General features: G+C 38.5%; 1 protein-coding gene across 1 annotated transcript in view; it reads left to right on the forward strand.

Moving 5' to 3' along the window:
- LOC124612458 overlaps positions 1-24891 on the forward strand; it is a 147295-nt gene extending 122404 nt beyond the window's left edge. The window contains exons 11-12 of the mRNA XM_047140686.1: positions 9192-9413; positions 23589-24891. Of these exons, the coding sequence (XP_046996642.1) occupies positions 9192-9413; positions 23589-23765 (399 nt within the window). The 3' untranslated portion in view covers positions 23766-24891. The remainder of the gene's footprint in view (positions 1-9191; positions 9414-23588) is intronic.
- The last annotated feature ends 2433 nt before the right edge of the window (positions 24892-27324 follow it).

Genomic DNA, 27324 nt, shown 5'->3' on the forward strand with positions numbered 1-27324 from the left:
TTGCCTAGTCTGATGAAGGTCTGTTTATTGAAAGCATTGTTTAACAGTCTTTTTGTTGTGCCTCTCAGCAACTCGCCATCTTTGCTATGTGTTGTGTAACAACTATCGTTTTCGTGCATAAGTTACAGATAGGCACTTTAACATTTTCCTGTAGCCAAAGGAGCAAATTGTACTTGAAATTACTGAACATGTTTCGTGAAACAAATTCAGCAAAAATGGGACTAAGAAGTTGTCTCTGTTTTTCACAGTGAATGCCAATATAGTAACACAAATGGTCAGCATATTTCACTCTCCCATTATGACATAAATAGGACAGTTTAGTCCACAAAATTGTTCTAAAGTAAGTCACGTAATGGACTGCCAATATTCACCATAGCCAGTGAAATAGTATAATCTGCATCCCCTTCAAGCAATAGCTCATATGAGTTGTAGAAGTACAATAAGGGTATTACATGTGGGTAGACAAAGTGAATTGGAATAGATGTGCTAATTTTGTATTTTGTTTTACAAAACTCTGGTTAAACTACTGAAAGGGGTTGTTGTTGGTAGTGAAAGTAATTTTGACACCTCATTGTTTTTCCTAATGTAATAATTCATCTACAGAGTAGGTTTAAAATTAGAAACTTTATGGTACTGATAATTTTTGATTCAACAGAGAGTTGTCATAACCAACTCTCAAGAAATATTCAGAACTAGACACTGCAAGCAATATGGATAATTTGACCACACACAGCCCCCTGAAACAGAGGCACTCAGATCATGGTAGTCAAGTTAGTGGATAATTGACTCAACTTTTAATAAGTTTATGTGCAGCAGCCAAAGGCTTAAGCAGATGAGGAACAGTGATCTTCCTTGCCTGACCTCATAGAATTATTTCTGGGCCTGGATAATTGACTCAACTTTTAATAAGTTTATGTGCAGCAGCCAAAGGCTTAAGCAGATGAGGAACAGTGATCTTCCTTGCCTGACCTCATAGAATTATTTCTGGGCCTCATTAAGTTCAGTATAGCGTGTTGCAAAACATTGTTTTCAATTCAAAGTAGTGTGCTCAAAATATTATCATAAAATTGTGCTTGAAAGAGATCACTCTTTACTCTTGGAAGAGATGAAGTATCAGAACCTTTTGTCAAATGAAGAAGGAATTGCTCTTCTGTAGCTACATTGCTGGCCATTAAAATTTCAATATCATGAATGTGACATGCAATAAACGTCAAATTGGCATGAAGTTACTACATGATTTGATATGCAAGTGATTATTGTTTCAGTGTAACTGCCTGATGTAGGTAGAATGATACTATCTACATTCTGTATACACGGACAGATAATGCAGTGGGTTTATCATTCAGAAATTACATTTGAATGTCATTTATTTGTGAGAATATCATTTTATGCTTCATGAAAGAAGGAGAAACATCTATCTGCATGCCCGCATCTCGTGGTCGTGCGGTAGCGTTCTCGCTTCCCACGCCCGGGTTCCCGGGTTCGATTCCCGGCGGGGTCAGGGATTTTCTCTGCCTCGTGATGGCTGGGTGTTGTGTGCTGTCCTTAGGTTGGTTAGGTTTAATTAGTTCTAAGTTCTAGGGGACTGATGACCATAGATGTTAAGTCCCATAGTGCTCTGAGCCATTTGAACCATTTTTCTATCTGCATGTATTCGATTTTGACAGAGGCAGGATTATGACCTATTGAGATTACAGTTAATCATTTCATGACAATGTTGTTCCTAGAATGAGATTTTCACTGAGCAGCGGAGTGTGCGCTGATATGAAACTTCCTGGCAGATTAAAACTGTGTGCCGGACTGAGACTCGAACTCAGTCTCGAGTTTGAGTCTCGGTCCAGCACACAGTTTTAATCTGCCAGGAATTTTCAATGCTGTTCCTGTCGGTTACGACTCCAAGACTGTCAAACTGGATCTCAAGAGCCTCATGTGACTAGTGCACGAGGGGAGAGACATGTTGTTTGCTTGACTGTGTAGGATCCTCTGTCATGCACATTGAGTCAGGGAATGGCCTTATTTGGAAGACAGACATCCACATGGACATTGTGACAATGTCTGGAGTATCATGGACTGTAAGCACAGCCGCCATTGACAATTGATGGTTGGAGAGACTACTTCATTGTTACAGATAGTCTACGTAAACCAGTTGTTGGCCAATGATGCCTCATATATATGGATTGTGATAACCCTTTCAGCATCAACTAAGGCCTGAAGATGGTGCCTTGAAGTGCCGAAACTGGTAGCTACACAATAAATAACATCATAAGGACAGCTGCAGGCGTTTCATTTCCTTACAATATTGAATGGCCTAGGCCCTCAGACCTCCAGGAATAAGATGGACATACAAAAACTTGATAAATACGTGGCTTAAAATCACTGTTGCTGTCAGACGTAACAGCTGTATACAGTTGAAACCGGTTATAATTACCAGTAACCGTCACAATTGATGCAACAGAAGACTGTAGGGACATTTACCTACAGTGCTTGTGACATAAAATTCTTTTTATTTAATCACTTGTTGTTCAACACTGCAGCTTTAGCAGAATCAATTGCAAAGAACTGCAGAAAACACTAAAATTATCTACGAATAATGAATTCTGAAATTACTTTCTTATTCTTGATAGCATACTTTGAGTACTTGCTGTGTAACACTTAACCACAAACTAAGAAAATTACAACAGGCTATGGTAGCTGATAATTTAAGTTCATATCAAGAAACTGATAGTTGCACAAACCGGGTTTTAGCTTTGTTACAACAGGCTATGGTAGCTGATAATTTAAGTTCATATCAAGAAACTGATAGTTGCACAAACCGGGTTTTAGCTTTGTTTTTCAATAAAAATTTCATGTCTGTAAATTTCAGGCTGCCATAGTGTGAACACTTCAAAAAGTAGCAGAAATACAGTACACCAACAGTATTTACAATGTAATAAATGGTTCAAATGGCTCTGAGCACTATGGGACGTAACATCTATGGTCATCAGTCCCCTAGAACTTAGAACTACTTAAACCTAACTAACCTAAGGACATCACACACATCCATGCCCGAGGCAGGATTTGAACCTGCGACCGTAGCAGTCGCGCGGCTCCGGACTGAGCGCCTAGAACCGCTAGACCACTACGGCCGGCTTTTACAATGTAATATTTGCGGAGAGAGACTAAAGTGGAAATTTTCTTATGCTTATGGTATATGTACAGCAATAAAATGCCAGCAAAATGTAAAAACTTTTAATAAGCATATTTGATGATGCATTTATTTTAACGCCTGATTTGAAGCCAATAATCTGCAGAAAATAAGAGTTTGAAAATAAACATTACATTGTTGTTAAACAATGGAAAATCCAGGATGGAAGGTAACAATTTTATGAGAAGGAAAGTTTCTACTCACAATATAGAGGAGAAGCTGAGTTGCAGGGATGCACAACAAAAAGATTTTCACACTTAAAGCTTTTGGCCAATGGCCTTTGTCAACAACAACACACGCGCGCGCACACACACACACACACACACACACACACACACACACACACACACACACACGACTGCAGTCTCAGGCAACTGAAACCACACTGCCAGTGTGCCAGTTTGCGTGCGTGCGTGTGTGTGTGTGTGTGTGTGTGTGTGTGTGTGTGCGTGTGTGCGTGTGTGCGTGTGTGTATTGTTGACAAAAGCTTTAAGTGTGAAAATCTTTTTGTTGTGCCTATATGCGACTCAACATCTCTGTTACATTGTTGTTAGTAATGCTCAGACATAAAAAAACAAAAATGGCCATTAAATATTCTATCCAATATGTTGTTGTTGTTGTTGTGGCCTTCAGTACTGAGACTGGTTTGATGCAGCTCTCCATGCTACTCTATCCTGTGCAAGCTCCTTCATCTCCCAGTACCTACTGCAACCTACATCCTTCTGAATCTGCTTAGTGTATTCATCTCTTGGTCTCCCTCTACCATTTTTACCATCCACGCTGCCCTCCAATGCTAAATTTGTGATCCCTTGATGCCTCAGAACATGTCCTACCAACCGATCCCTTCTTCTAGTCAAGTTGTGCCACAAACTTCTCTTCTCCCCAATCCTATTCAATACCTCCTCATTAGTTACATGATCTACCCACCTAATCTTCAACATTCTTCTGTAGCACCACATTTCGAAAGCTTCTATTCTCTTCTTGTCCAAACTATTTATCGTCCATGTTTCACTTCCATACATGGTTACACTCCATACAAATACTTTCAGAAACAACTTCCTGACACTCAAATCTATACTCGATGTTAACAAATTACTCTTCTTCAGAAACATTTTCCTTGCCATTGCCAGTCTACATTTTATATCCTCTCTACTTCGACCATCATCAGTTATTTTGCTCCCCAAATAGCAAAACTCCTTTACGACTTTAAGTATCTCATTTCCCAATCTAACTCCCTTGGCATCACCCGACTTAATTCGACTACATTCCATTATCCTCGTTTTGATTTTGTTGATGTTCATCTTATATCCTCCTTTCAAGACACTGTCTATTCCGTTCAACTGCTCTTCCAAGTCCTTTGCTGTCTCTGACAGAATTACAACGTCATTGGTGAACTCAAAGTTTTTATTTCTTCTCCCTGGATTTTAATACCTACTCCAAATTTTTCTTTTGTTTCCTTTATTGCTTGCTCAATATACAGATTGAATAATGTCGGGGAGAGGCTACAACCCTGTCTCACTCCCTTCCCAACCACTGTTTCCCTTTCATGTCCCTCGACTCTCATAACTGCCATCTGGTTTCTGTACAAATTGTAAATAGCCTTTCGCTCCCTGTATTTTACCCCTGCCACCTTTAGAATTTGAAAGACAGTATTCCAGTCAACATTGTCAAAAGCTTTATCTAAGTCTACAAATGCTAGAAACGTAGGTTTGCCTTTCCTTAATCTAATTTCTAAGATAAGTCATAGGGTCAGTATTGCCTCACGTGTTCCAACGTTTCTACGGAATCCAAACTGATCTTCCCTGATATTGGATTCTACCAGTTTTTCCATTCGTCTGTAAAGAATTCATGTTATTATTTTGCAGCTATGACTTATTAAACGGATAGTTCGGTAATTTTCACATCTGTCAACACTTGCTTTCTTAGGGGTTGGAATTATTATATCCTTCTTGAAGTCTGAGGCTATTTCGCCTGTCTCGTACATCTTGCTCACCAGGTGGTAGAGTTTTGTCAGGACTGGCTCTCCCAAGGCCGTCAGTAGTTCTAATGGAATGTTGTCTACTCCCGGGGCCTTGTTTCGACTCAGGTCTTTCAGTGCTCTGTCAAACTCTTCACGCAGTATTGTATCTCCCATTTCATCCAGATCTACATCCTCTTCCATTTCCATAGTATTGTCCTCAAGTACATCACCCTTGTATAGACCCTCTATATACTCCCTCCACCTTTCTGCTTTCCCTTCTTTGCTTAGCGCTGGGTTTTCATCTGAGCTCTTGATATTCATACAAGTGGTTCTCTTTTCTCCAAAGGTCTCTTAATTTTCCTGTAGGCAGTATTTATCTTACCCCTAGTGATATATCCCTCGACATCCTTACATTTGTCCTCTAGCCATGCCTGCTTAGCCATTTTGCACTTCCTGTCGATCTCATTTTTGAGACGTTTGTATTCCTTTTTGCCTGCTTCATTTACTGCATTTTTATATTTTCTCCTTTCATCAATTAAATTCAGTATTTCTTCTGTTACCAAAGGATTTCTACTAGCTCTCGTCTTTTTACCTACTTGATCCTCTGCTGCCTTCACTACTTCATCCCTCAGAGCTACCCATTCTTCTTCTACTGTATTTCTTTCCCCCATTCCTGTCAATTGTTCCCATATGCTCTTCCTGAAACTCTGTACAAACTCTGGTTTGGTCAGTTTATCCAGGTCCCATCTCCTTAAATTCCCTCCTTTTTGCAATTTCTTCAGTTTTAATCTACAGTTCATAACCAATAGATTGTGGTCAGAGTCCACATCTGCCCCTGGAAATGTCTTACAATTTAAAACCTGGTTCCTACATCTCTGTCTTACCACTATATAATCTATCTGATACCTTTTAGTATCTCCAGGATTCTTCCATGTATACAACCTTCTTTTATGATTCTTGAACCAAGTGTTAGCTATGATTAAGTTATGCTCTGTGCAAAATTCTACCAGGCGGCTTCCTCTTTCATTTCTCTCCCCCAATCCATATTCACCCACTATGTTTCCTTCTCTCCCTTTTCCTACTGTCGAATTCCAGTCACCCATGACTACTAAATTTTCTTCTCCCTTCACTACCTGAATAATTTCTTTTATCTCATCATACATTTCATCAATTTCTTCATCATCTGCAGAGCTAGTTGGCATATAAACTTGTAATACTGTAGTAGGCGTGGGCTTCGTGTCTATCTTGGCCACAACAATAGGTTCACTATGCTGTTTGTAGTTGCTTACCCGCACTCCTATTTTTTTATTCATTATTAAACCTACTCCTGCATTACCCCTATTTGATTTTGTATTTATAACCCTGTATTCACCTGACCAGAAGTCTTGTTCCTCCTGCCACTGAACTTCACTAATTCCCACTATATCTAACTTTAACCTATCCATTTCCCTTTTTAAATTTTCTAGCCTATCTGCCCGATTAAGGGATCTGACATTCCACGCTCCGATCCGTAGAATGCCAGTTTTCTTTCACCTGATAATGACGTCCTCTTGAGTAGTCCCCGCCTGGAGATCAGAATGGGGGACTATTTTACCTCTGGAATATTTTACCTATGAGGACGCCATCATCATTTAACCATACAGTAAAGCTGCATGCCCTCGGGAAAAATTACGGCTGTAGTTTCCCCTTGCTTTCAGCCATTCGCAGTACCAGCACAGCAAGGCCGTTTTGGTTAGTGTTACAAGGCCAGATCAGTCAATCATCCAGACTGTTGCCCCTGCAACTGCTGAAAAGGCTGCTGCCCCTCTTCAGGAACCACACATTTGTCTGGCCTCTCAACAGATACCCCTCCATTGTGGTTGCACCTACGGTACAGTTATCTGTATCGTTGAGGCACACAAGCCTCCCCACCAACGGCAAGGTCCATGGTTCATGGGGGGCAAGCCAATATATTTCTTCAAAAATATAATAAAAAGTACTTCTCTTTATACAGAAAGTCGCAATAAGCCATGTTGTACTAAGTGATTTTTTAAATATAATGATTACATACGATTTAAATGGGACCTTCAGCTTTCGCTGTTATAGCCAATGAATTGTTAAAAGTGATGACGTTATAGACACTATAAACTGTATACTAAATTTTACATCCTATACAACCCCCAAATCACACACTAAATTAATCATGTATTCTTGATGTTACACTGAAAATGTGCCATAAATAAAATTTCATTATTTGCCAGCCTTTCTGGTGTTGTAACTTTAATAGCGAGCATTGTAGTTGTCTTCAGCAGCACTTATATAGCTGGTCTGATGCTATTGAGACCGAGTACAAAAGTTTGAGCATCTACCAGTTGCTAGAGGTTGCTTTCAGTGAAGAATCAGAAATCAGTCGTACTTCGTCTTTCCTGAAGGCAGCTGTAAAAATTTTTTGGTGCAAGAATTGGATACTTTCTGAGATAAGATAAAACTACTTGGCAAGGTAAAGATGTCTCAACCTGGAGGTTGTTTAGAAAACTGCAGCGCTTTACTAGGGGTGCTGAGGAAGTAATCATAAGTTTCTTGATATGAACTTAAATTATCAGCTACCATAGCCTGTTGTAATTTTCTTAGTTTGTGGTTAAGTGTTACACAGCAAGTACTCAAAGTATGCTATCAAGAATAAGAAAGTAATTTCAGAATTCATTATTCGTAGATAATTTTAGTGTTTTCTGCAGTTCTTTGCAATTGATTCTGCTAAAGCTGCAGTGTTGAACAACAAGTGATTAAATAAAAAGAATTTTATGTCACAAGCACTGTAGGTAAATGTCCCTACAGTCTTCTGTTGCATCAATTGTGACGGTTACTGGTAATTATCGGGCTACAAGTCCAAAGGTGGGCACAATACTCAGTTGGTAGTAGGATTTTTTTTTCTGCTATTAGTTTCTTCTTTTGCCTCTGGCAATGATTTGCGTGTGTGAAAAATACAGAGTTGCACTGTGGTTTGGATTCTGCATTAAACTGTAGGTTCCCTATAACAGGTTGAGTAAGGTAGGCCAGAGAAATATAAGAGCATATTATCAGCAACATGACCATGTGTAGTAAAACATTGAATTCTAAATTATTGGCTTCAGACTTGCCATAGGTGTCTGCAAATTTGGGAAAAGTGCCAATATGTTTGTGGTGGTGATGTAACAGGCACATAAAGACTGAGCAGTTCAGTAGGCACAATCTTTAATATGTTCCCCATATCTGGATTTAAGATGCTTTCTGGATACATTCATTGTGTTAGCTGCAGGTGTGAATTTGATGCTGTAAATAGTGCAATTGGAGATATTAAAGTACGGTGACATTTCCTTGATTTCACAGGTGCTGTTAGTGATCCATCAGACATTCAGTGAATATAGCAAGCAGAGAAAAGATGTTGCACATTCTGCTCCATTACTGGCAGAGGTATTGAAAGAAAGTACAGTTCATATAGCTCCCAGGGTATTTTGAAATCTACCAAAACATGAAAAGTGCTACAAGAGTCAGAGGTACCTTCTTACGGTATGATGTGACATATGATGTATGTTCCTTACATACCATTGCCTAGCTGCAGAGGTAGAAATTATGTTAGCGAGAATACAATTTAGAAATCATGTTAGCAGGAATATGAGTGAATGGAAGTGGAGGAGAATAAGTTCGTTGGTACAAACCCATCAGTCATGTTATACTGTACGGACTTCCTTTTGGTAAAAGGGGACATTCTCATCTTTTTTTATCTGTAGAGTATTGTTTTCCACACACACACACACACACACACACACACACACACACACACACACACACATGTATATCTACTTCAGCAATGGGCAAAACATTGTGGTTTGTGTGTCTTGTCCAAGATCCATTATGCACTGTCCTTGTCATTTTTTTGAAGACTGTATTTTATTTTCTACCACTGTAGTAGCTTTTTGTGGACTGGAAGACATACTGTGAACTCATTAGTTAACAGGTACTGAAGTTATCATTGATTAATGTACAAATATGTGGCTGGTTTCATATAACCTCTGTTACAAATGTGTGCAGGTGCAGTTGATTGACATTGGTGCAATAAGCAAGAAGAAGAAAGAACATCTTCGATATCTTGCAAGAGATTTTGCAGACCTGCCATCACAAGCAATGTGTTGTCGCTTGGCAGGCACAGCAGCAACTGTGCGGACAGTGTGGCCTTGTGAAATTAGACAGCTCTTCGTGGAAGCAGTGATTGGTAGAGCATTCACTGCCACACTGATTAGTATTAGCCACCAGGTTAGTAACATTTAAACTTCCCAATGTCCAGCTGTAGATTTATAGTTTAGAGATATTAAATGAATGGAAGGCTGCTTCTGTTGACTGATAACAAAGGTGTATAACATTTGAAAATGAAGCAGTTTTTATTATCTTGAACATCAACACAAATCAGTATATGAGGTGGAAAGTGAAAAGGGGCCTCTTGTCAGAGAAGTAAAACTTTCAGTACAAGAAATAACATTTGATAATGTCTAAAATATCTATTTTTGTTTTTTGTATATTTTAGTAATTTACTTCCACTCTGTACAGGCTCATATAAGTTCAATTTTTTTTTAAAATCTAACAGGACTCAATAGTATCATTAAAAGCAATTGATGCAAATCTTCTGAAAATGGCCCTCTTGCCATTATGGGGAAGTAACATTGGCCTGACAAAAGGTCTCTTTTCTAAATGTCACAGTTGTGTATTCCATACTTCACAAAATAGTATCTCCTAAATTTTATAGGCATTGTAAGGAGCTTAGAATAGCTTTACTTATGATGAAGACAGATTAAAGAAATGGTCCCTTTTATATGAGAGTTATAAGAACCTGCAAATGTTACCAATTTGCATTTGGCAACCCTAAAATGCCAGCTGATAGTTCATGTTTCTGTAGCAGCGAAAACCTACACCTACAATACATGTTACATCTGCTGTTGCTGGTGCAAATGATGAAGATAAAGTTGCTGTGAATATGTGTAACTGACTAAACATCTTGAAGAATAATAATGCTAACAAGATACTTCACGTAACTAAATATAACCTTGAGTTCATTGTTAGCTATGTGCATTGCAAAATAGACATTAATGGAAATGAATCTGCACACCACATCTTTCCTGAAGAAACTGGACCCATTGTGTTTCCTTGTAAAGTAGTTCCTGCAGGAATGACAAGACAATAAAAAGATTACCTATATGAAAACATCATGATCTAATGAAGAGAAGGAAAAAAGACTTTCTGCGTTCTGAAGTGGAACCAGAACCTGAACCAGAACTCGAGGCAGTGAAAATGAGGGTCCTGTGGAAGAGCCTGACCAGCCAGAAAGTCCAGAACCATAGGAGAAGAGATGAAAACACTGCTCCTGACGATCTTGAACACCATCAGGCACAATTATTTCAAAAGCAGAAAATCAAATCCTTTGGCCAATATAAAATAGTTGATTTTAGTAACCTATATTTGAGGGTTTTGTGAAATCAGAACTTTAGGTGGTTTTGTGCCCATTAATAGCTTCAGAGTCCGAATTTGACCTAAAATATGCCATAACACAGGTAAACATACCAGTAGTGTGAATAAAAGTGCAGGAAGTTCTACTTCTTTGCAACTTGGGGCCAGTTTATTTTGTTTTAAATTTTTGTACACTATAATTTGCTATAGGTCTGCAGGGATTAACCACTTGCTATGTTTCATCAACTTGAAAATAAGATGTCAAGTTGCAACAGGCACAATTAAAACACACACACACACACACACACACACACACACACATACACACACACACACACACACACACACACACACATTCTTCAAGCACACACGACTGCTAACTCCAGCATCTTGGGCCAGAATGCAACATCTTGTGGGGTCCAAGCAGCAATCTGGAGGGGGCAGGGAAGGGGAAGAGATGGTAGTGTGTGGGTGGGGGGAGAGACGAACGCTGTCTAGTGGAGTGTGCAGGGACTAGACTGCCAACAGGCGCAGCGTCAGGAGGTTGTGGGGCAGGGATGTGGGGAAAAAGGGAACAAAAAAGGAGAAGTGCAGAGAAAGACAGGCAGATGCACTGGCAGAGGACTGCAAAAAACAAGATGATAGACGAGAATGGGGCGGAGGCAATAGGAGAGAGGGTGTGGGGACAGTACGTTACCGTAGGCTGAGGTGGAGAATGTGTTGTAAGGATAACTCCCATCTGTGCAGTTCAGAAAAGCTGGTGGTGGAGGGTAAGATCCAGATGGCTCGGGTAGTGAAGCAGCCATTGCAATCAAGTGTGTTATGTTCAGCTACATGTTGTACCACAGGGTGGTCTACTCTCTTTTGGCCACAGTTTGGCGGTGGTCATTCATCCTGCTAGACATCTGGTTGGTTGTCATACCTGGAAATGGTGTACTTGCAGTGACAAAACTTCCTTGCTCAGTATGCTGAGGGTCTTGCCAAGGCTCTCACAGATAAGCATTATCCCCCAGACCTAGTCCGCAAACAGATCTCCTATACCATTTCCCGTCACAACAACAACAACCCCCCCCCCCCCCCACCACCTCGAAAAACCAGCCACAAAGGGGTGTTCCCTTCGCCACCCAGTATTACCTAAGTTTGAACAACTGAACCACATCCTTCCCCAGGGCTTTGATTACCTATTATCGTGCCCTGAAATGAGGGACATCCTACCTGAGATACTTCCCAACACTCCTAAAGTGGTGTTCCATCGCCCACCCAACCTCCACAACATTCTAGTCCATCCATATGCCACTCCCAATCCCAACCCCTAGCCACGAGGATCATATCCCTGTGAAAAACCCAGGTGCAATACCTGGATGAACGGCCATCGCCAAACTGTGGCCAAGAGCAAAGTGGACCACCCTGTGGCACAACATGCAGCTGAATGTAACACACTTGATTTCAATGGCTGCTTCACTGCCCGAGCCATCTACATCCTTTCCGCCAACACCAGCTTTTCTGAATTGCACAGATGGGTGTTATCCTTACAACACATTCTCTGCTCCCATAATTATCCCAGGCTTTACTGACAGCAACACACTGTCCCCATACCCTCCACCCAATAGTTTCCACCCCCTCTGTGTTATCATCTTCTCCCCATTCTCATCTCCCATCCTATTTATACGCAGCCCTCTGCCAATGCATCCGCCTGTCTTTCCCCACTTCTCTCTGTTTTTTTCCATCTCCATGCCCCCAATCAACTGACACTGTGCCTGATAGTCTAGTCCCCGCACACTCCACCAGACAGCGTTTGTCTCTCTCCCCACCTGTACACTACTATCCCTTCTCCTTCCCCTTCCAGATTGCTGCCTACATCCCACGTGATGTTGCATTCCAGTCCAAGATGCTGGAGCTGGCGGTCTGATGTGAGTGAGATGTGCTTGCTTGCTTTTGTGTGTGTGTGTGTGTGTGTGTGTGTGTGTGTGTGTGTGTGTGTGTGTGTCTGTGTGTGTGTGTGTGTCTGTGTCTGTCTGTCTTTACTGACAAAGTGTCCAAAAGCTATATGTGAGTGTCTTTTAATCGTGCCTATCTGCAACCTGATGTGTCTTCTTTATGGTAGGTGGCAAAATATCTTTTCCTACATTGTTTGGTTTAACTTAAAAAAAAAAAAGTCTGTACCATTTGAAAGAGGGCAGTCTAAGGGTAATATTTATGTAGAATTTTTGTCCTGTCAAGTTTTCCATTGATAGTAAAGTGAAATTTTAAAATGATGCATTACCTTGAAAAACGTATTTTCCATGATCAGTATTTATACTGATATAACTCACTCAGAACAAATTCAAAATCCAAAATTTTCAACAAGAGGTTCCTTTTGCTTTCCATCCCGTATATATCATAATGTGAATAATTCCCTGTTGATTAAGTATTCAGTTATGTGCAATAGATGTTAGGTTTACAGTATGATGGAAAGGAAGAATTATTTTGTTAAAATTCAGAAGGGCTGTCATATTTGTGAGCATATTGCTTGTCAGATTCATCATGACTCATAGCTCTCAGAATAAGATAAGTTATCTTCGACTGAAGGTTAACAGCAGAAAGCCTAAGGATGTAATGCAGTCAAATCAAGATCTCAGTCCAACTTCCATCTCGCATGTTGGACTTTTAGGCAAGAAAAAGAAAGGTGGTCTCGAATTCCTAGCGGTAGTTTCTCCATACACAGCAGATGCTCTGCTGTTACTTGATGGACACAGTATTTTCTAGTGCAGGCAGACTGTGTAGTCTCTCACTAAATATGATTAGTGTTATATTGTTTGCTTTCTTTTGGGTATAAAACTACAAAAACAATTTCTTAGTCTCAACTTCTGGATGTTGTACTGTATATTGATTATTCATACCTTTGTTATTTATTTTATCATGTTAGAAACCTACACTATACCTTACAGATACCACAAACATTAACAAAAATACTCTAGACAGATTGTTGCTATAAATGTTATCATTTCCACTAACAGGTACGGCATCAGCAAATGATGTGCTACACAAATACATACTAAATATGATGTTACCAGTACGCAGATAATTCACATGCTTCCTCGGTCAGACCAACCATGTTCTGGGGGTAGCATGTAGTTGCGCATAATTTTCAGACAAGGATATGGTTCGTTGTCTCTTCTTCATCACATCCACGTAATATAGATTCACATGGACATCCCCCTGTTCTCATGTTGATCTTAGTTTTGCTAACTCTGTTTTCCTTATGGGCTAACTTTCCTTGAGCTTTTTGTCACATGAAGCAAATTCTTTCTTGACTTGAGTCTTTGGGTTGCTGGTTGATACCTGTAAAACTTGTGAGTCCTCAAATTCAGTACCTTAGAGATTTCTCCAGTCGGGATGCTCCCTTGCAGCAGATAACTGAAGGTGGAATACATGCTAGACAATAATTTTCTAAAGGATTTAGATCTCAGACAAACTGTCTTGAGTCTGCAGGTCTCATTTCAGTTGAGATCTTTTTGATTTGCACCAGATGGGGCAGGCATATTCTGCAGCTGAATAACAAAGGGCTGTAGCTAAAGTCTTTCAGATGCGAGAATGTGTCCCCCAGGTTGTTCTGGGCAATTGCCGGAGAATATTATTCCTTTCTGATACTTGAGTTTGTCAGATACACTATCTGATCAAGTGTATCTGGACGCCTATTAGTTGACATTATTATGGAGCGTGTCCACCTTTCACTTATATGGTGGCATGAACCTCCAGCCTCAAGAACAAATCATTGTTCCTGCTCGAGGCATAAGTTTATCTATACATAAATCTGATTTCTTGATAGCTTTTAATATTTTTAATTGCTTTGGCACTCAACATACTAGTACCATTTATATATCTGTTTGATTATTCTCAGCCTTGACAACTGTTCAGCACTGCAGCCACCACACAACTGACTACCAAAGATAGCCGCAAGACAAAGATGCCTTACATTCCCCCCATTCACTTCTTTTTCAAATCTGGAAAGAAATTTTGGAAAAAAGCAAATGCAGGAACAGACAAAAATTTCCAAGTAACAAAATCAAGCAAAGCCACATAACTATTACAGTTATTACACTCATGCATTTAACATCATAGTAAAATCAGAGGCAACTCATATGTTGTATGGTAAAAACACAAACCATTGTGCAGATATAAGTAAAAACTAAACAAACTCATTCTGCTCACATTATTCCGTGTCCTCAGATTTTTAACATAGCAATATAGATAAAAACAATAAAGCACATCAGTCATTAAACCACCAACTAGGTTTGACACATCAATTATTAAGTTATTCAATTGCGCAACATCCACATTACCAATCATCTTACATCTTTAGTTTGAATCCATTCAGTGAAAACAAATACAAAACAAATTTGTAACAAAAACACACTTGTACTTGCACACTGAAACACTTTCACTAGATGCATGACTGCCACTCTTTGTGGTACAGCAAGTGTGTCCCTGTGCACCTGCACATCAATACTTAAAGATCTCACTGATGTGGTGTGGAGGGCCGTAAGGTCATCACTGCCGCTATGTCACTAGCTGCTGGGGTAAGCCTCACAAGTGCATAATTGCACCAGGCATCCTAAGGACGGCTGCTATGTTCAGTGTGGAGACACATTCTGTGACTGCACAGTGTTGATATTTCAAGTGGGGTCAGCTCCATGCTCGGTACGGTGTGAGGGTGCAGTCCCATACCTCGCACTGATGCAGTGCTGATGTTCGAGCTGCAGTTGGCAGTTAACATTCCCCATGTTGCAAACTCTAAGAAAAACAAATAGCTCCTAAGTGTCCACTTGTAGATAACACTTATAACACTGTCAAGATAATTTATGCTTGTGAAGTTCATTACGAACAGAACTGTGTCATGATTGCCACCATCACAATAAGGCTTGCCATGTCTTCTTTCCATCGTTCTTTCTCAAGCCACAAAATGAGTTCAATCCCCCCCCCCCCCTCCCCCATGGCACACATGTGACATTTTTTAAATAGTTTTGAGTTGTCTGTCACGTTCAGCTTTCCTGTCTCATCTGCACTTCCCTCTTCTTTCTCCACCACCTTCTTTCTCTGTTCACTTTCCTTGTATGGTATTTTGGTCCTTTTCTTCAGTTTTGGTATCATTCTATGTGATTTCTTGGCCAGTTTCCTCATCTTCAAAATGCTTTCTTCCTCATCTAGATGATGTTTCAATTTGACGTATTTTACATGATCCACTTGTGTGTCCTTCCCATAGTCTAATTCTATCATAGTGCAATCTAATCTCGTAGATGCTATTGTGTTCTCTATAGGTTTCTTCTCTTTAGAGATAACCATTTGCCCTCTTCTGCCCTTCTAAATCTCCAATGTATTTTCACTAAAACTGACCTCTACTTTTTGCTCCATTGTACAGTCTGCTCTTAATGTGCCATCCACACATAAATTTGGTACTACTGAAGCTCCCTAGTGTATGCAGGGTGCCTCAGGAGAAACAGTCAGTATTTGGGGATATGACAGGAAGGATAATTGAAAGCAGAAGTGTCTAGTAAACATGGGCAGTAAAATGCATACCTTAAGAGCTATGAGCATTTGTTGAGTAGAAGAGGTGTGCTTAACAGCAGTGAAAATTAATGAGTGGTAATAGATTTTAAGGTAGGGGTTTTGGAGCCCATATTTACTGAAGTTTTTTGCTTCGAATGATCGTTCCTGCCATACCCTTGAATTATGACCATTCCTCCTGGGACCCCCCCCCCCAGTACTCTTGGGCCCCCCAGTATTTCTTCCTCTATTTCAACTGCCTGTATATTGCTGTTTTCTTTGGAACAATCTTTGTGACCTAAATCTGTATTCGCAGGGCTTGCTACACTCTTATTTGCAGCAGCTTCAGTTTGATCTTGTTTTTGTAAGACTGTCCACTTCGAAAATTCTTTCTTTGTCATCAGTTTCTGAATCCTTGTATTTGACCTTATATTCTTGTGGCTTACTAGATGATGACAATGAAACGTCTTCAGATTCTATCACTGTTTCTGCCCAAAATTCTTCTCTTATTTGTCTTATTCATTCCTGATGTTCTTCCCATTACTTCCACATTTTTCTCATTTGTTCCTAGCATTCTCCTATTAATGCTTCCAGCACATTTAGTAGCCTCAATTCAGTGATAGTCATTTCTTCCTTCTGCTGACCTTCACATGACAGTTTAGTCTTGACAATTTGGCCAAAAACATAAAGTACAGTTCTAACACAGTTCCCTTTGAACCATCATCTGCTGTTCCACACCCCAGAAGTATGACTGTTTCAGTTGTTCACTCAGCACTTCTTGGGCGGGCAACAGTTTTGAGTTTTGTTTCTTGCAAACTTATTCTTCATTGTCTTGGATTGTTGCTGTTGTACATTGTGTCCTCCTTGATGGTGAATGCTGCTCCATGATGATCTTGAAATTTCTTTCCTCATTTCACTTTTGCAAATATGATCAACTTATTCAGTTCACTGTTAAAAAAAACTCGTTCCAGCCACATGATCTGCTACACTGCCCATGCACTCAACACTGCAAATCTTCCCATCTGTTGTCAGCACATGCCTCCCATTCTTTTGCGATCATGATGTTAATTTTAACAGTTCTCTTAGTTTATCTTGTGTGCTTTCTTCTTCACCAAAGATTGTATAATCAGCTAGCATTTCTCCAAGCATTCCTATATTTATCACTATCACTATATTGGCGTAGGCTTCTGGTTATCCCAATGGTTTCCAGTTTTTAATTTGTATGCCACTGTTTCCATCTCCATTGTAACTCAAAAGGTGTAATGAGGGCATGTCCAGCTTGGTCTACATCCCAGAAGTGGGTGTGCTGCTAATTCTGCCTGTTATGGCAAAGAAGGCCAGTCTCTGCACCTTGCCAAGCTCCTTAGCAGCCACCATTCTACTTTATTCCACTATACTGTAGCTCCATAAGTTATCATAGATCTTATTTCAGTGGTGTTTATACAGTACTTATTTCTGGAACATTAGAGCGCTTCCAACTTGTAACTTATATTCTTTAAGTGTCAGGTCCATGAGAGTTTTGTATCCAAGGTTACTTCTAGTTACTTCACTGTCGCACTGTCCCCACCAGTGATAAGAGTTTCTTCAAAAAGCTTGAGATTCCTTTATGTGTCCTGGATATGCTTCCTTGTAAATGGTGCCTAAGCATGGTAACTTGATTGGTTTCAATGTTCCCCATACCCAGTGGACACTTTTTTTTTTTAATCAACACATTTTTGGACAGGATCTCAGTTCTTCTTTTGAATACCTGTAAACCGATACCTCTCAGGGACTTAGTTTTGGTCTGTATTATCTGCCTGAGTGCATTGAGTGGAGTAAGTCTTGAGGAGCAGAGCCAGCATCTCACATGGTGTCCTTGTCTACCCGCCATCCTACTTCATAAAATTCCTCCTGAATTTGTTCATTTTCTAGTGAGATTTTATGAATTCCAGCACAATTAGCTGTACCTTTCACCTCCTCACAGAAAACCTTCCATGATGATACTTTCACTTGCTTAGTCACAAGATTGTACTTTGCCCATTGACCTTTCCTTGTTGCAAAGGTGAACAGTCTTCTTACCTGGTTTCTTTGCATTTCCATTTTATTGTCCCACCAATGTATGTTCTTTTTTGTGCACTTCATGGTGACTGGACAGTTTTCTAAGTGTAACATCACTTCATCTGCCATTTCTTCGAGATCTACTAGATTTCTTATCAAGTAAAGTGAGTTCAGGTTTTTCTTATATTAGTCCCAGTCTGTTTTCCTGGGGTTCCTATAGGCCGTGGTCTATTTAACAGCTAATTCAACACCAAATGCAGTATATATGTGGTCAGATAAGGATTGATCCAATGTCACATCACATTGTTTGGCATAGCTACCCATTAAGGTGGACCCAAATGTTATGTCACATAATTCTTCCCTTCATATATTCCTGCAGGTAGGTTCCCTATCCCTTATCAGGATCTCTGAATTGTTCACGAAGAGATTTTGAAGTAAATGCTCACCTCTGGTGTTGGTTTCACAGCTTCCCCTCACCAGGTTGTAGGCATTGGCATCACAACCGATCAACAGTTGTTCATTCAGTTGCGAGCAGCTGGCTACCAGTCTCCCCACTTCCTGGGAATGACGAGCATTGTCCTTGTAAGGAGGCCAATAAAATTTCCCGTGTGCTTTCCTCCTCGCACTGTTTCACGCTGATGGTCACTAAGTCTCTAGAACATAAGTCCACCATTGGTATGGATGAAATTCCATTCTTGACATAACTGCATGTTCTGGAGTTTGTAGACTTCTAGTGCCAATCAGTTTACCTCCAGTTCCTCTGAGGCCTGATACACCTGCTTTATACAAATACGGTTCCTGACTTAGGGCCACATCCACATCCAGAAAACGAATCAGGGCAGCAGATGGCTCCTCCTTACTGCAACACATCTGTACTTCCTTGATCAAAACCTTTGGAGGAACATTCTAAGAAGTTTCGATACCCAAACTACTATCTTTGCAATATTGAAGAGTGTAGCTGCCATCTTGACCAGCAGTTTCACCTTCTACCATGGAGATATCATGGACATCATCTCCGTAAGGTAGACCACCATATCCATCCCCTCACAGACAAAGAGTAGAACACATCTTTCCACACAGACCCTTCTGAATTTGAGGTCTGGCCTTGCCCCCCCCCCCCCCCCTCCCCCCAATCTTCTCAAAGAAAACCATCTGATCTACTTCCTGCTGCTGCAAGGTGATGTTGCAAAGCGGATATCCGTGTTAGATAACTGCCACCCTAAAAACCAAGACTGCATTGCTATAGGCCTGTTTCCCTGTTTCTTGCTTAGGCTTTTTCTGAATCCGGTTATCCTGAGAAGTGGGATGTTACACTCCCTTGTTCTTTTGTTCTTTGTCGTATAAGAGGAGATCACAACTTGGGGAACTCAGAATGTAATGAGGATTGGTTGGTTTGCTGTTTACCTAAAGGGTATTCTCCTCTAGCAGCAGTAAAATGCTCTGGCCAGTTAATTCCTTGAAAAAAGGTTTCAAAGTTTTACCCACACATTATATAGTGGTTTAATGAACGCTCGAACTTGGGTTAAAGTAACTCATTGGTAGCACGTTTGATTTTTAATCTGCTGATCCAGTTTTAATTCCAGCTTCTACCAAATATTTTTTTCTTTAGTTTCAATTAGAAGGATTTTTAAATAAAATGAACAAACAAAACTATCATAAATGAAATCACTAATGATTTTATTTTGTATATGACGCAAATGTTTGTTAGACCTTATGAAACGAGTTAAAATTAATATATTATTTTAAAATAGTTAAATGAAATTTTATTGCAACTATAACAAATCATCTGGTAGAATAAAAATATCTTTTTTTATATTACAGTTGATTTACATTTTTTTTACATACAAAAACTGGAATGAAAATTATCATAACAACACTGAAACAACTATCCCGACATGTGGCACAATTTTCAAAAGATGAATTTTTATAAGATCAGCATTTTTCAAAAGATCTGTGGGAAAACACACTTCACTGACATTCGTAAAAATTCCTCTTTCATCCGAAAGTTAGGAAGCGTACCAAGCATACTGGATTATTTCATTAAAAATTGGCGATGAAAGTTGATGATGTAATGTTAATTGTATTTTTATGCAGTCTTCACAAGAATTTATTTCTTGATCATTTTTGGTGAGATAAGTACAATTTTGTATGTGCTTTATTAGATTTTTCACTTGCCGATAAAAGTAGACCTTAGAAGGCTGACCAAGAGTAGTACATTTTGGGGGAATCACTTTAATGGTGACTTCTTCTCATCTTGAAAGACCTCATCATATAATTCAGCCTTTGTTTGGCTACTCCAAGAGTGAATAATCAACAAAAACTTTCCTTTCCCCACATAAGGCATCAGACAACTATTAAGGAAGTCGACGTACAGTCTTGTTGTTAACTTTCCAGATTTTGACGACGTTATTACAACATTTGTATATTTTTTTAGAATGTTAGTTTAGTGTTTAACTTGAGGGCCAAATTTACCAGTTGCTTCTTGGAGACAGACAAATACTTTTGCTGCTAATCTACCAGACAGAGTTAGAGAGTACTGTGCAGTGTATGTATGTGCAATTTCATTCATGTCACACCTTTGTATGAACATCATTTTGTTCCTTTTTTCACAAGAGTTCTATTGTAGACAGACTGATACTGATATCCTAGAAAGGAGTAACAAGATAAATGAAAATATAGTGTATGGAGGGTGAAAAAAGGAAGTTTTTTTAAAGTGTGTGTGTGTGTGTGTGTTTGTGTGTGTGTGTGTGTGTGTGTGTGTTTTTTGTGCCTATCGCGACTCAGCTTCTCTGCCACATGGTGAGTAGCAACTTTCCTTCTCTAATATTGTTAAAGTAATCTCTGATAATTTACCTGTCTGGTCAGTGTTAATAATAAAATCTTTATTGAAAGTAGGTATTAATTTCAGTGTCTGCATTAAAAAAATCTCAGCAGATGCCAAGGTTTGTTCTATAATTGCAGTTTTTTTCTTTTTAAATAAATTTTGTCACTTTTTGTTCATGAACCGATGCTTACATTTGAACTTCTTGGCCCATCTTGCAGAGGCTTTAAATTCAAAATGCCCTGCTGCTGCCAAATGAAATATTTTGTCAGCCATTGTGTCTGTAATACATGCATAAAATTCCTCGCCTGTCAACATTGCTTTGTGGGAAATCGAAGTTTAAGAGTCTGGGGCAATCAGATTATTATCGAGCAGCAAGCCTATGTAATGAGCAACTGCATCTCTCAACAGTAACTTCGACTTTCCACTGTATAATGAGTCTTAAGTAATTTCATCTTCAAGTTTTGATACACCCATGGTTTCCTTATTAACAGATATATTCAGTTCAACAATCTTTAGCAATGTAAACACTCCATACTTAGCAATTGGCTATGTATTTGAGTTTACTCAATACAACCAGTTAAAATGTAGAATATGGGAATGTGCTGTACCCTGTAAGTTGAATGATTTTAATAGTTCCCATAGTGTGTGCTGTTTAAGACTTTCCCCACATAGTAACTGATTCATTGGTTCACAGACATCACGTCAAGTAGTATTGTGCAGCTTCCACAACATTATCCGACACGATGCCCATGAGCAAATGAAGCAGTTCCCATAGTGTCTCCGATATTCTGAAACATCTGCCTATCAACAACAGATCAACAGTTTAACTCGTCCACAGAATAAACATATTAAAAAAAGTTCTAATGAACAACTTGCACCTGTTCACATACAGTAATAGTTTAAAAAACCACTAATGACTTTTTAATGACAATAGTACTGTATTAATATTTACCTCTCCTCTTAAAATGGTTTTACTATTATTTAACTATTTTAAAATACTATATTAATTTTAACTCTTTTTGTTAGGTCTAACAAACATTTGCATCATATATAATATAAAATTATTGATGATTTCATTTGCAATAGTTTCATTATTCATTTTACTTAAAAATCTTGCTAATTATAACCAAAGAAACAAATATTTTTGCTGGAAGCTGAGATTGAACCCAGATCAGCAGGTTAAAAAGTAAGTGTGCTGCCAATGAGTTTTTTTTACACAAGTTGCACAGTTCATTAAAGTAGCACATAAAGTGCCGGTAAAACTTGGCTGGTCAGCACGTTTTACTACTGCTACAGGATAACACCTTTTAGAAAAACTACAGGCCAAACAGGTCTCATTCCATTCTGAATTTTCCAAGTCGTGCCCTCTCCTTGATAGTGGTGAAAAGGTGGTAGGGACCTGTATATCCCCTTCACTCTGAGACAATCTCATTTTTTGGAGCCCTTAAGTCAGATATATTTTAATGCTACAATTTATGTTTAAGAAGCCATTTCTTGCCTTCCTATTCTTTTTGTTCTCTGAGAAAGTTTCTCCTGTTGATCTGGTCCAACTTCTCACGGACAATTTCCATTCCTTGTACTAGTCTGTCGCCCAATACAGTTGCGGAAACAGCTTCCGTTGGTATCATCCCCAATGCTTGAATGTTTGAGGTCTTAAAAAGACCTTTGGTTTCTGTTTTATTTTCTGTGTTCTCCATTTTGGTCCCAAAAGAATTGGAGTTATATTAGGCCAACACCATGGAGCCTCACGTGGCATAGCCCTAATTACTCTGGAAGACTGCTGGTACCCTATCAGTTACGAGCTGAACGCCATGTGATTCCTGGCAACGAAATACTGTGTGCCACATTGCAGTCATCGGTGATACTGCATTCTGCAGGACTTAAAAAAATAGATTTAGTCTATTATGTGGACTATTTATAACACTAATGAGACTTGCCCTGAAAGTAATTCCAGAAAGTTTAGATGTTGGGAACAAAAAGTGTCTTGTTCATAGGCAAATGAGTGTGATTATCACAAAGTAAGTGCTGAAGAGTGAAATGACTCAAAAAGTGAAATGCGAACACTGTCTTGTTTTGAGAAGGAGTTATAATATCCTAAGTTGGAAGCAATGCAAAAGTCAGGCTTATATTTAAATACTCCTGCATATGTTTTCAACCAAAACTTAATAGTTCCACAAAAAACAAAAATGTCCACAATTATGGTGAGGTACCATACACTGAAGTTCGGGATGCAATGTTGCCGGAACAGGAGCTCAAAACCAGGGGGCAGTCATTATAATGTAATACATCTATATCTGGTTATTACTTCCTGTATTACATGGAAACTTAATTATGGATAATTTTTGTTTTTTATGAAGGCATCAGATTAGAATACACACAGCAATTTGTTTTGAGTGACGGTGGAAAAACTTAGGGAATGACAAATATTGATATACGTGGACAGAATAGATAAGCCAGTCCCCCTCACTGTGTGCATATTATATTTTATGTAATTTGTTTTATATTTGTTATATTTGAAAAAGTGAAGTGAAGTGGGTATGCTTTTCAAAGTTGATACTTGTTTGTAACAAAAGCAAATACATTCACCAAAGCAATGCCTGTTACAGAGTGGGATCCTATCTGTGGATCTTTTTGAAGATACAGATGATGACTGTAGTGAAAGGGTTGCTGACTGGCTATCAAGACTGCAGGAGGAGGAAGCAGAATCGGAGATCGAAAAGAGAGTCATTTTGACTGCTAAGCCATCGCTGCAGGAACAGCTTCAAAAATTCACCTGTATTTAGAGTTTAAAGAAGTTCTTGCTTAGTAAACGTTCTGGAGTACTGATTTAAATAATGCAATAAAAGTATATATTGTGATTCAATTGTGAAAATATGTATAGGTATTTATTCTGTTGATCCTAATATGTTAGATGTATGTAGTAAATTGGGCTAGTGAGAAGTGCATTTTCTGTAAACACATTCATTCAGTTACAATCATGTGACAATAAAATGTATAGGATTTATGTTGATTTGAGCCATTATGGCTCAAATTGGTTAGTAAAGCACTCAATTTTATGAGGAAATTTGTGATATGTAAATATACTACAGCACTAACTGGTAAGATTCTACTAACATAATTGAAATTGTGAGACTTTTGGAATTTATGTGACAGATACTTAATTTTTCAATTATATTACATTTTATTTTACAAATGTGTCAGACAATATATGGGATGATTCAGGTTCCCATAGATTTGCTCCTGAGTAATGTTAAGATGTTTGGTGTATTCAGTACATATCTGCTAAGTAATTACCAATAATTAACCCTGAGTGAGTGACATGCACTTGTTGTGGACAAGCAAACACACAATTTTAAACATGTGAAGTATGGCTTCCTTAACTTTTGGTTTATTGAGCTCTCATTTCTGTGGAATCTGGGAGTGTTATTGTGATTATGATACGCTTCTGGTGTTGCCACTGAGCATATGTCATTCTGTTGATATTTTAGAACTTAGCACATGTTATTAATACAGTAATATTCTTTGGAATAGAAACAACATTTAGGGGAGAAGAAAATATAGAGAATGCTTCACGTATTGCTTTTTGTTATTTTGGTATATGTCTACATATATCGGTGGGTTATTGATGTGTACTGATCAATTGTGTGCCAGCTACAAGATTGAGGAATGGAAATGGTAACTGACATTGATGCTTATTGGTAGTAATATCTAACAATGTTCAACAATGCTGACCCCGTAGGCAAATGGGAAAGGGCAAAAGTACTTTCATATCCCTCACATTATTAGTGTTGTGATTGTCAATGTCGAGGATAGCTTGACATCTCTCGCTCTTTGATTCTATCTGTTTTGTACATTTATAAATATTTACTGTAGACACAGTAATAAATTGTGCAAGTGTTTTGATTTTTAGTTGCTTCCTCAAACAAAAGATTGAGATATATTTTCAGTTTTTTATTTTGTACCATATTTACCTCAATTTCATTTAATAGTGCCATCTTAATTTATGTTCTTATCTTGTGTAAAAGTGAGAAAGACATATTGATTTTCCTGTGGCATAAATTTTCATCATCATCATCATCATCATCATTATCATCTTCATGTTCTTCTTCCAACATTTCAGCCATATATCTCGCAGCCATCTCCAGAGTGAGCCAACAGACTAAAGCTACGGTACTTATACCATTCTTTTAAACCACAGATACAGGATTACCAGAGACTTGGATCAGCAGCAAAGAGTATGCACAAATTAAATCTATGGCTACACTGTTGATGTATGTTGGGATATCAACATATTGTTATGAATTCTTCTGTGGAGACATCTGTTCGGGATTATAGAGAAAGTAATTAATTTCATGGTTTATCTAGTTTGAAACCACTATCTCTGTTAATGACATTCTTCACCAAACTTAAGTCTCAAAACATTAAGCGGATGCTAGAATTTTGACATTTTCATATCACACAGAGTGACCAATGCTGATGCAGTTTTCTGGCACAGTTGGTTTATTGGGCTGTAAGAACTGTATGTACTCACAGTGTTCCGTGCATCTTTCATGAATGGAATGAGTACTGTAGCTCACTCTGAGGATGGCCGAAAGCTATACAGTCAGAATATTAGAAGAAGAGAGAGAGTTTGTGTGGCTGTACTCCAGAAACTTAATGGCTGAGAATGACACCATATTTTCCTGCACGGCATTGTCTTTATTGTGGTACATATATAAAAAATTTGCTGATATTTTTAAGTTAAATTTAAAAAGTTGTGAAGATTGCCAAGGAAACACTGTTTCCAATTTTTATAATTGTTAATTTTTTCAATTCATGTGATTAAACTATTTAAAAATGAAATTTTTCAGCAACTATTGAGAAAATAATTTGACAATCACTATGCCTAATTGTGACCATCCAGTGAAAAAATGAGAACCATTGTAAAAAGGGGGCGGGTGGCAAAGATTTTATGTCAGATTAAAATTAGGATTGTTGTAATCAACATGCACAACAGAGGCGCAGAAAGAAACAAAAACATGCAAAAATTTTAAATTTTTTCTATATGTAGAAGGAATAGCTGTAACTCTCCATTTTGCTTGCATATCAGTAGTTTTGTTATGGTGAGTAAGGAAGCTAGTAATTTTACAAGATGTCTGTGTACATAGTGGTTTAGAGATATATAAATAAAAAAAATGTATGCAGTGCTGGTATATAGGTACAGTATGAAAATGTTTCTGTTATTTTGCTGTATAGTGAAGCTGAAAGCATGTAACATATTTTATAAGTATATTTTAAAAAAATGCCTCGATTCATTACACTTGTGCAGAAGTACAGTATTTAGGGGTTCCTCTGGCTCACTAAGTACTGGATGTGAAATTTTGCCACGAGAGTGACATATGCCAACTGTTTACCCTTTTCATTCTAATGCATTATGGTGGCTACATTTTTGATCCTTCCCCCTATGATGACTAATTTATGATTAACAAAGTTAACAGAGCATAATCAAAAAGGTAAAGATAAGACTCTGTTTGTCATACAGCCTTTTCAAATGATGCTGTTGTTGTGAGTGTTAAAGCACCTTGGAAGCTGTAAGAGATGTTTGAAGCTCAGCATCTGAAATGCGAAGGACTTGTGACTATTCTAATGTCTATGTAGCTCTTCTGGCCACCTGGCATTCTGCATCCATGTTCTGGCGGACATGAGATTGCTCTGAGGTTTGTTGGATCTAAGTAGCTTGAGCTCTCTTAGAACTATATGCTAAATCAGACAGGTTTGCGAGGTTTATAGTAATAGTTGTAAATGTGGTTCTCACGCTTACAGTCTGATTTTATTGTATCTCCAACAAAAATCTCCAGCTAAGTCAGGCTGTGTAGGAACTCAATATCATAAACCATGCACTCAGTAACATTGGACTTGCACTGCCATGGAATAATCTATAGACACTAAGCGTTCCCAACCATCACGCCAGCACTGTTGGCATGCCACTGTGTATATCATATTTAGAAATGTTAATAATACTTAAAAAGATACAACTATCTAAAATACCCAAGCTGTCTCCATACTAAATACCAGTGGAATCGGTTCAGTGATACTTGTTAAAACATACCAGAATGAGTGACTTTCATGATTAATAATACTGGTATTAGTATGGAAATATGGATGAAACACACAGAGAATTGAGTAAGTATTGTATTGAATATATTACATACAGCATATCAACCAATGACAGCATTTTCACGAATACGACGAAGTTTGAAAGTCAGAGTAAATAGCTCTTTCAAAGACTAATTATTGTTCCATATTTCATGTTATATTGTCCAAATCAATAATGTGTTGCATGACACACACTCTACAGTAGCC

The sequence above is a fragment of the Schistocerca americana genome, chromosome 4 (genome assembly GCF_021461395.2).
Source record: "Schistocerca americana isolate TAMUIC-IGC-003095 chromosome 4, iqSchAmer2.1, whole genome shotgun sequence".
Classification (NCBI taxonomy): domain Eukaryota; kingdom Metazoa; phylum Arthropoda; class Insecta; order Orthoptera; family Acrididae; genus Schistocerca; species Schistocerca americana.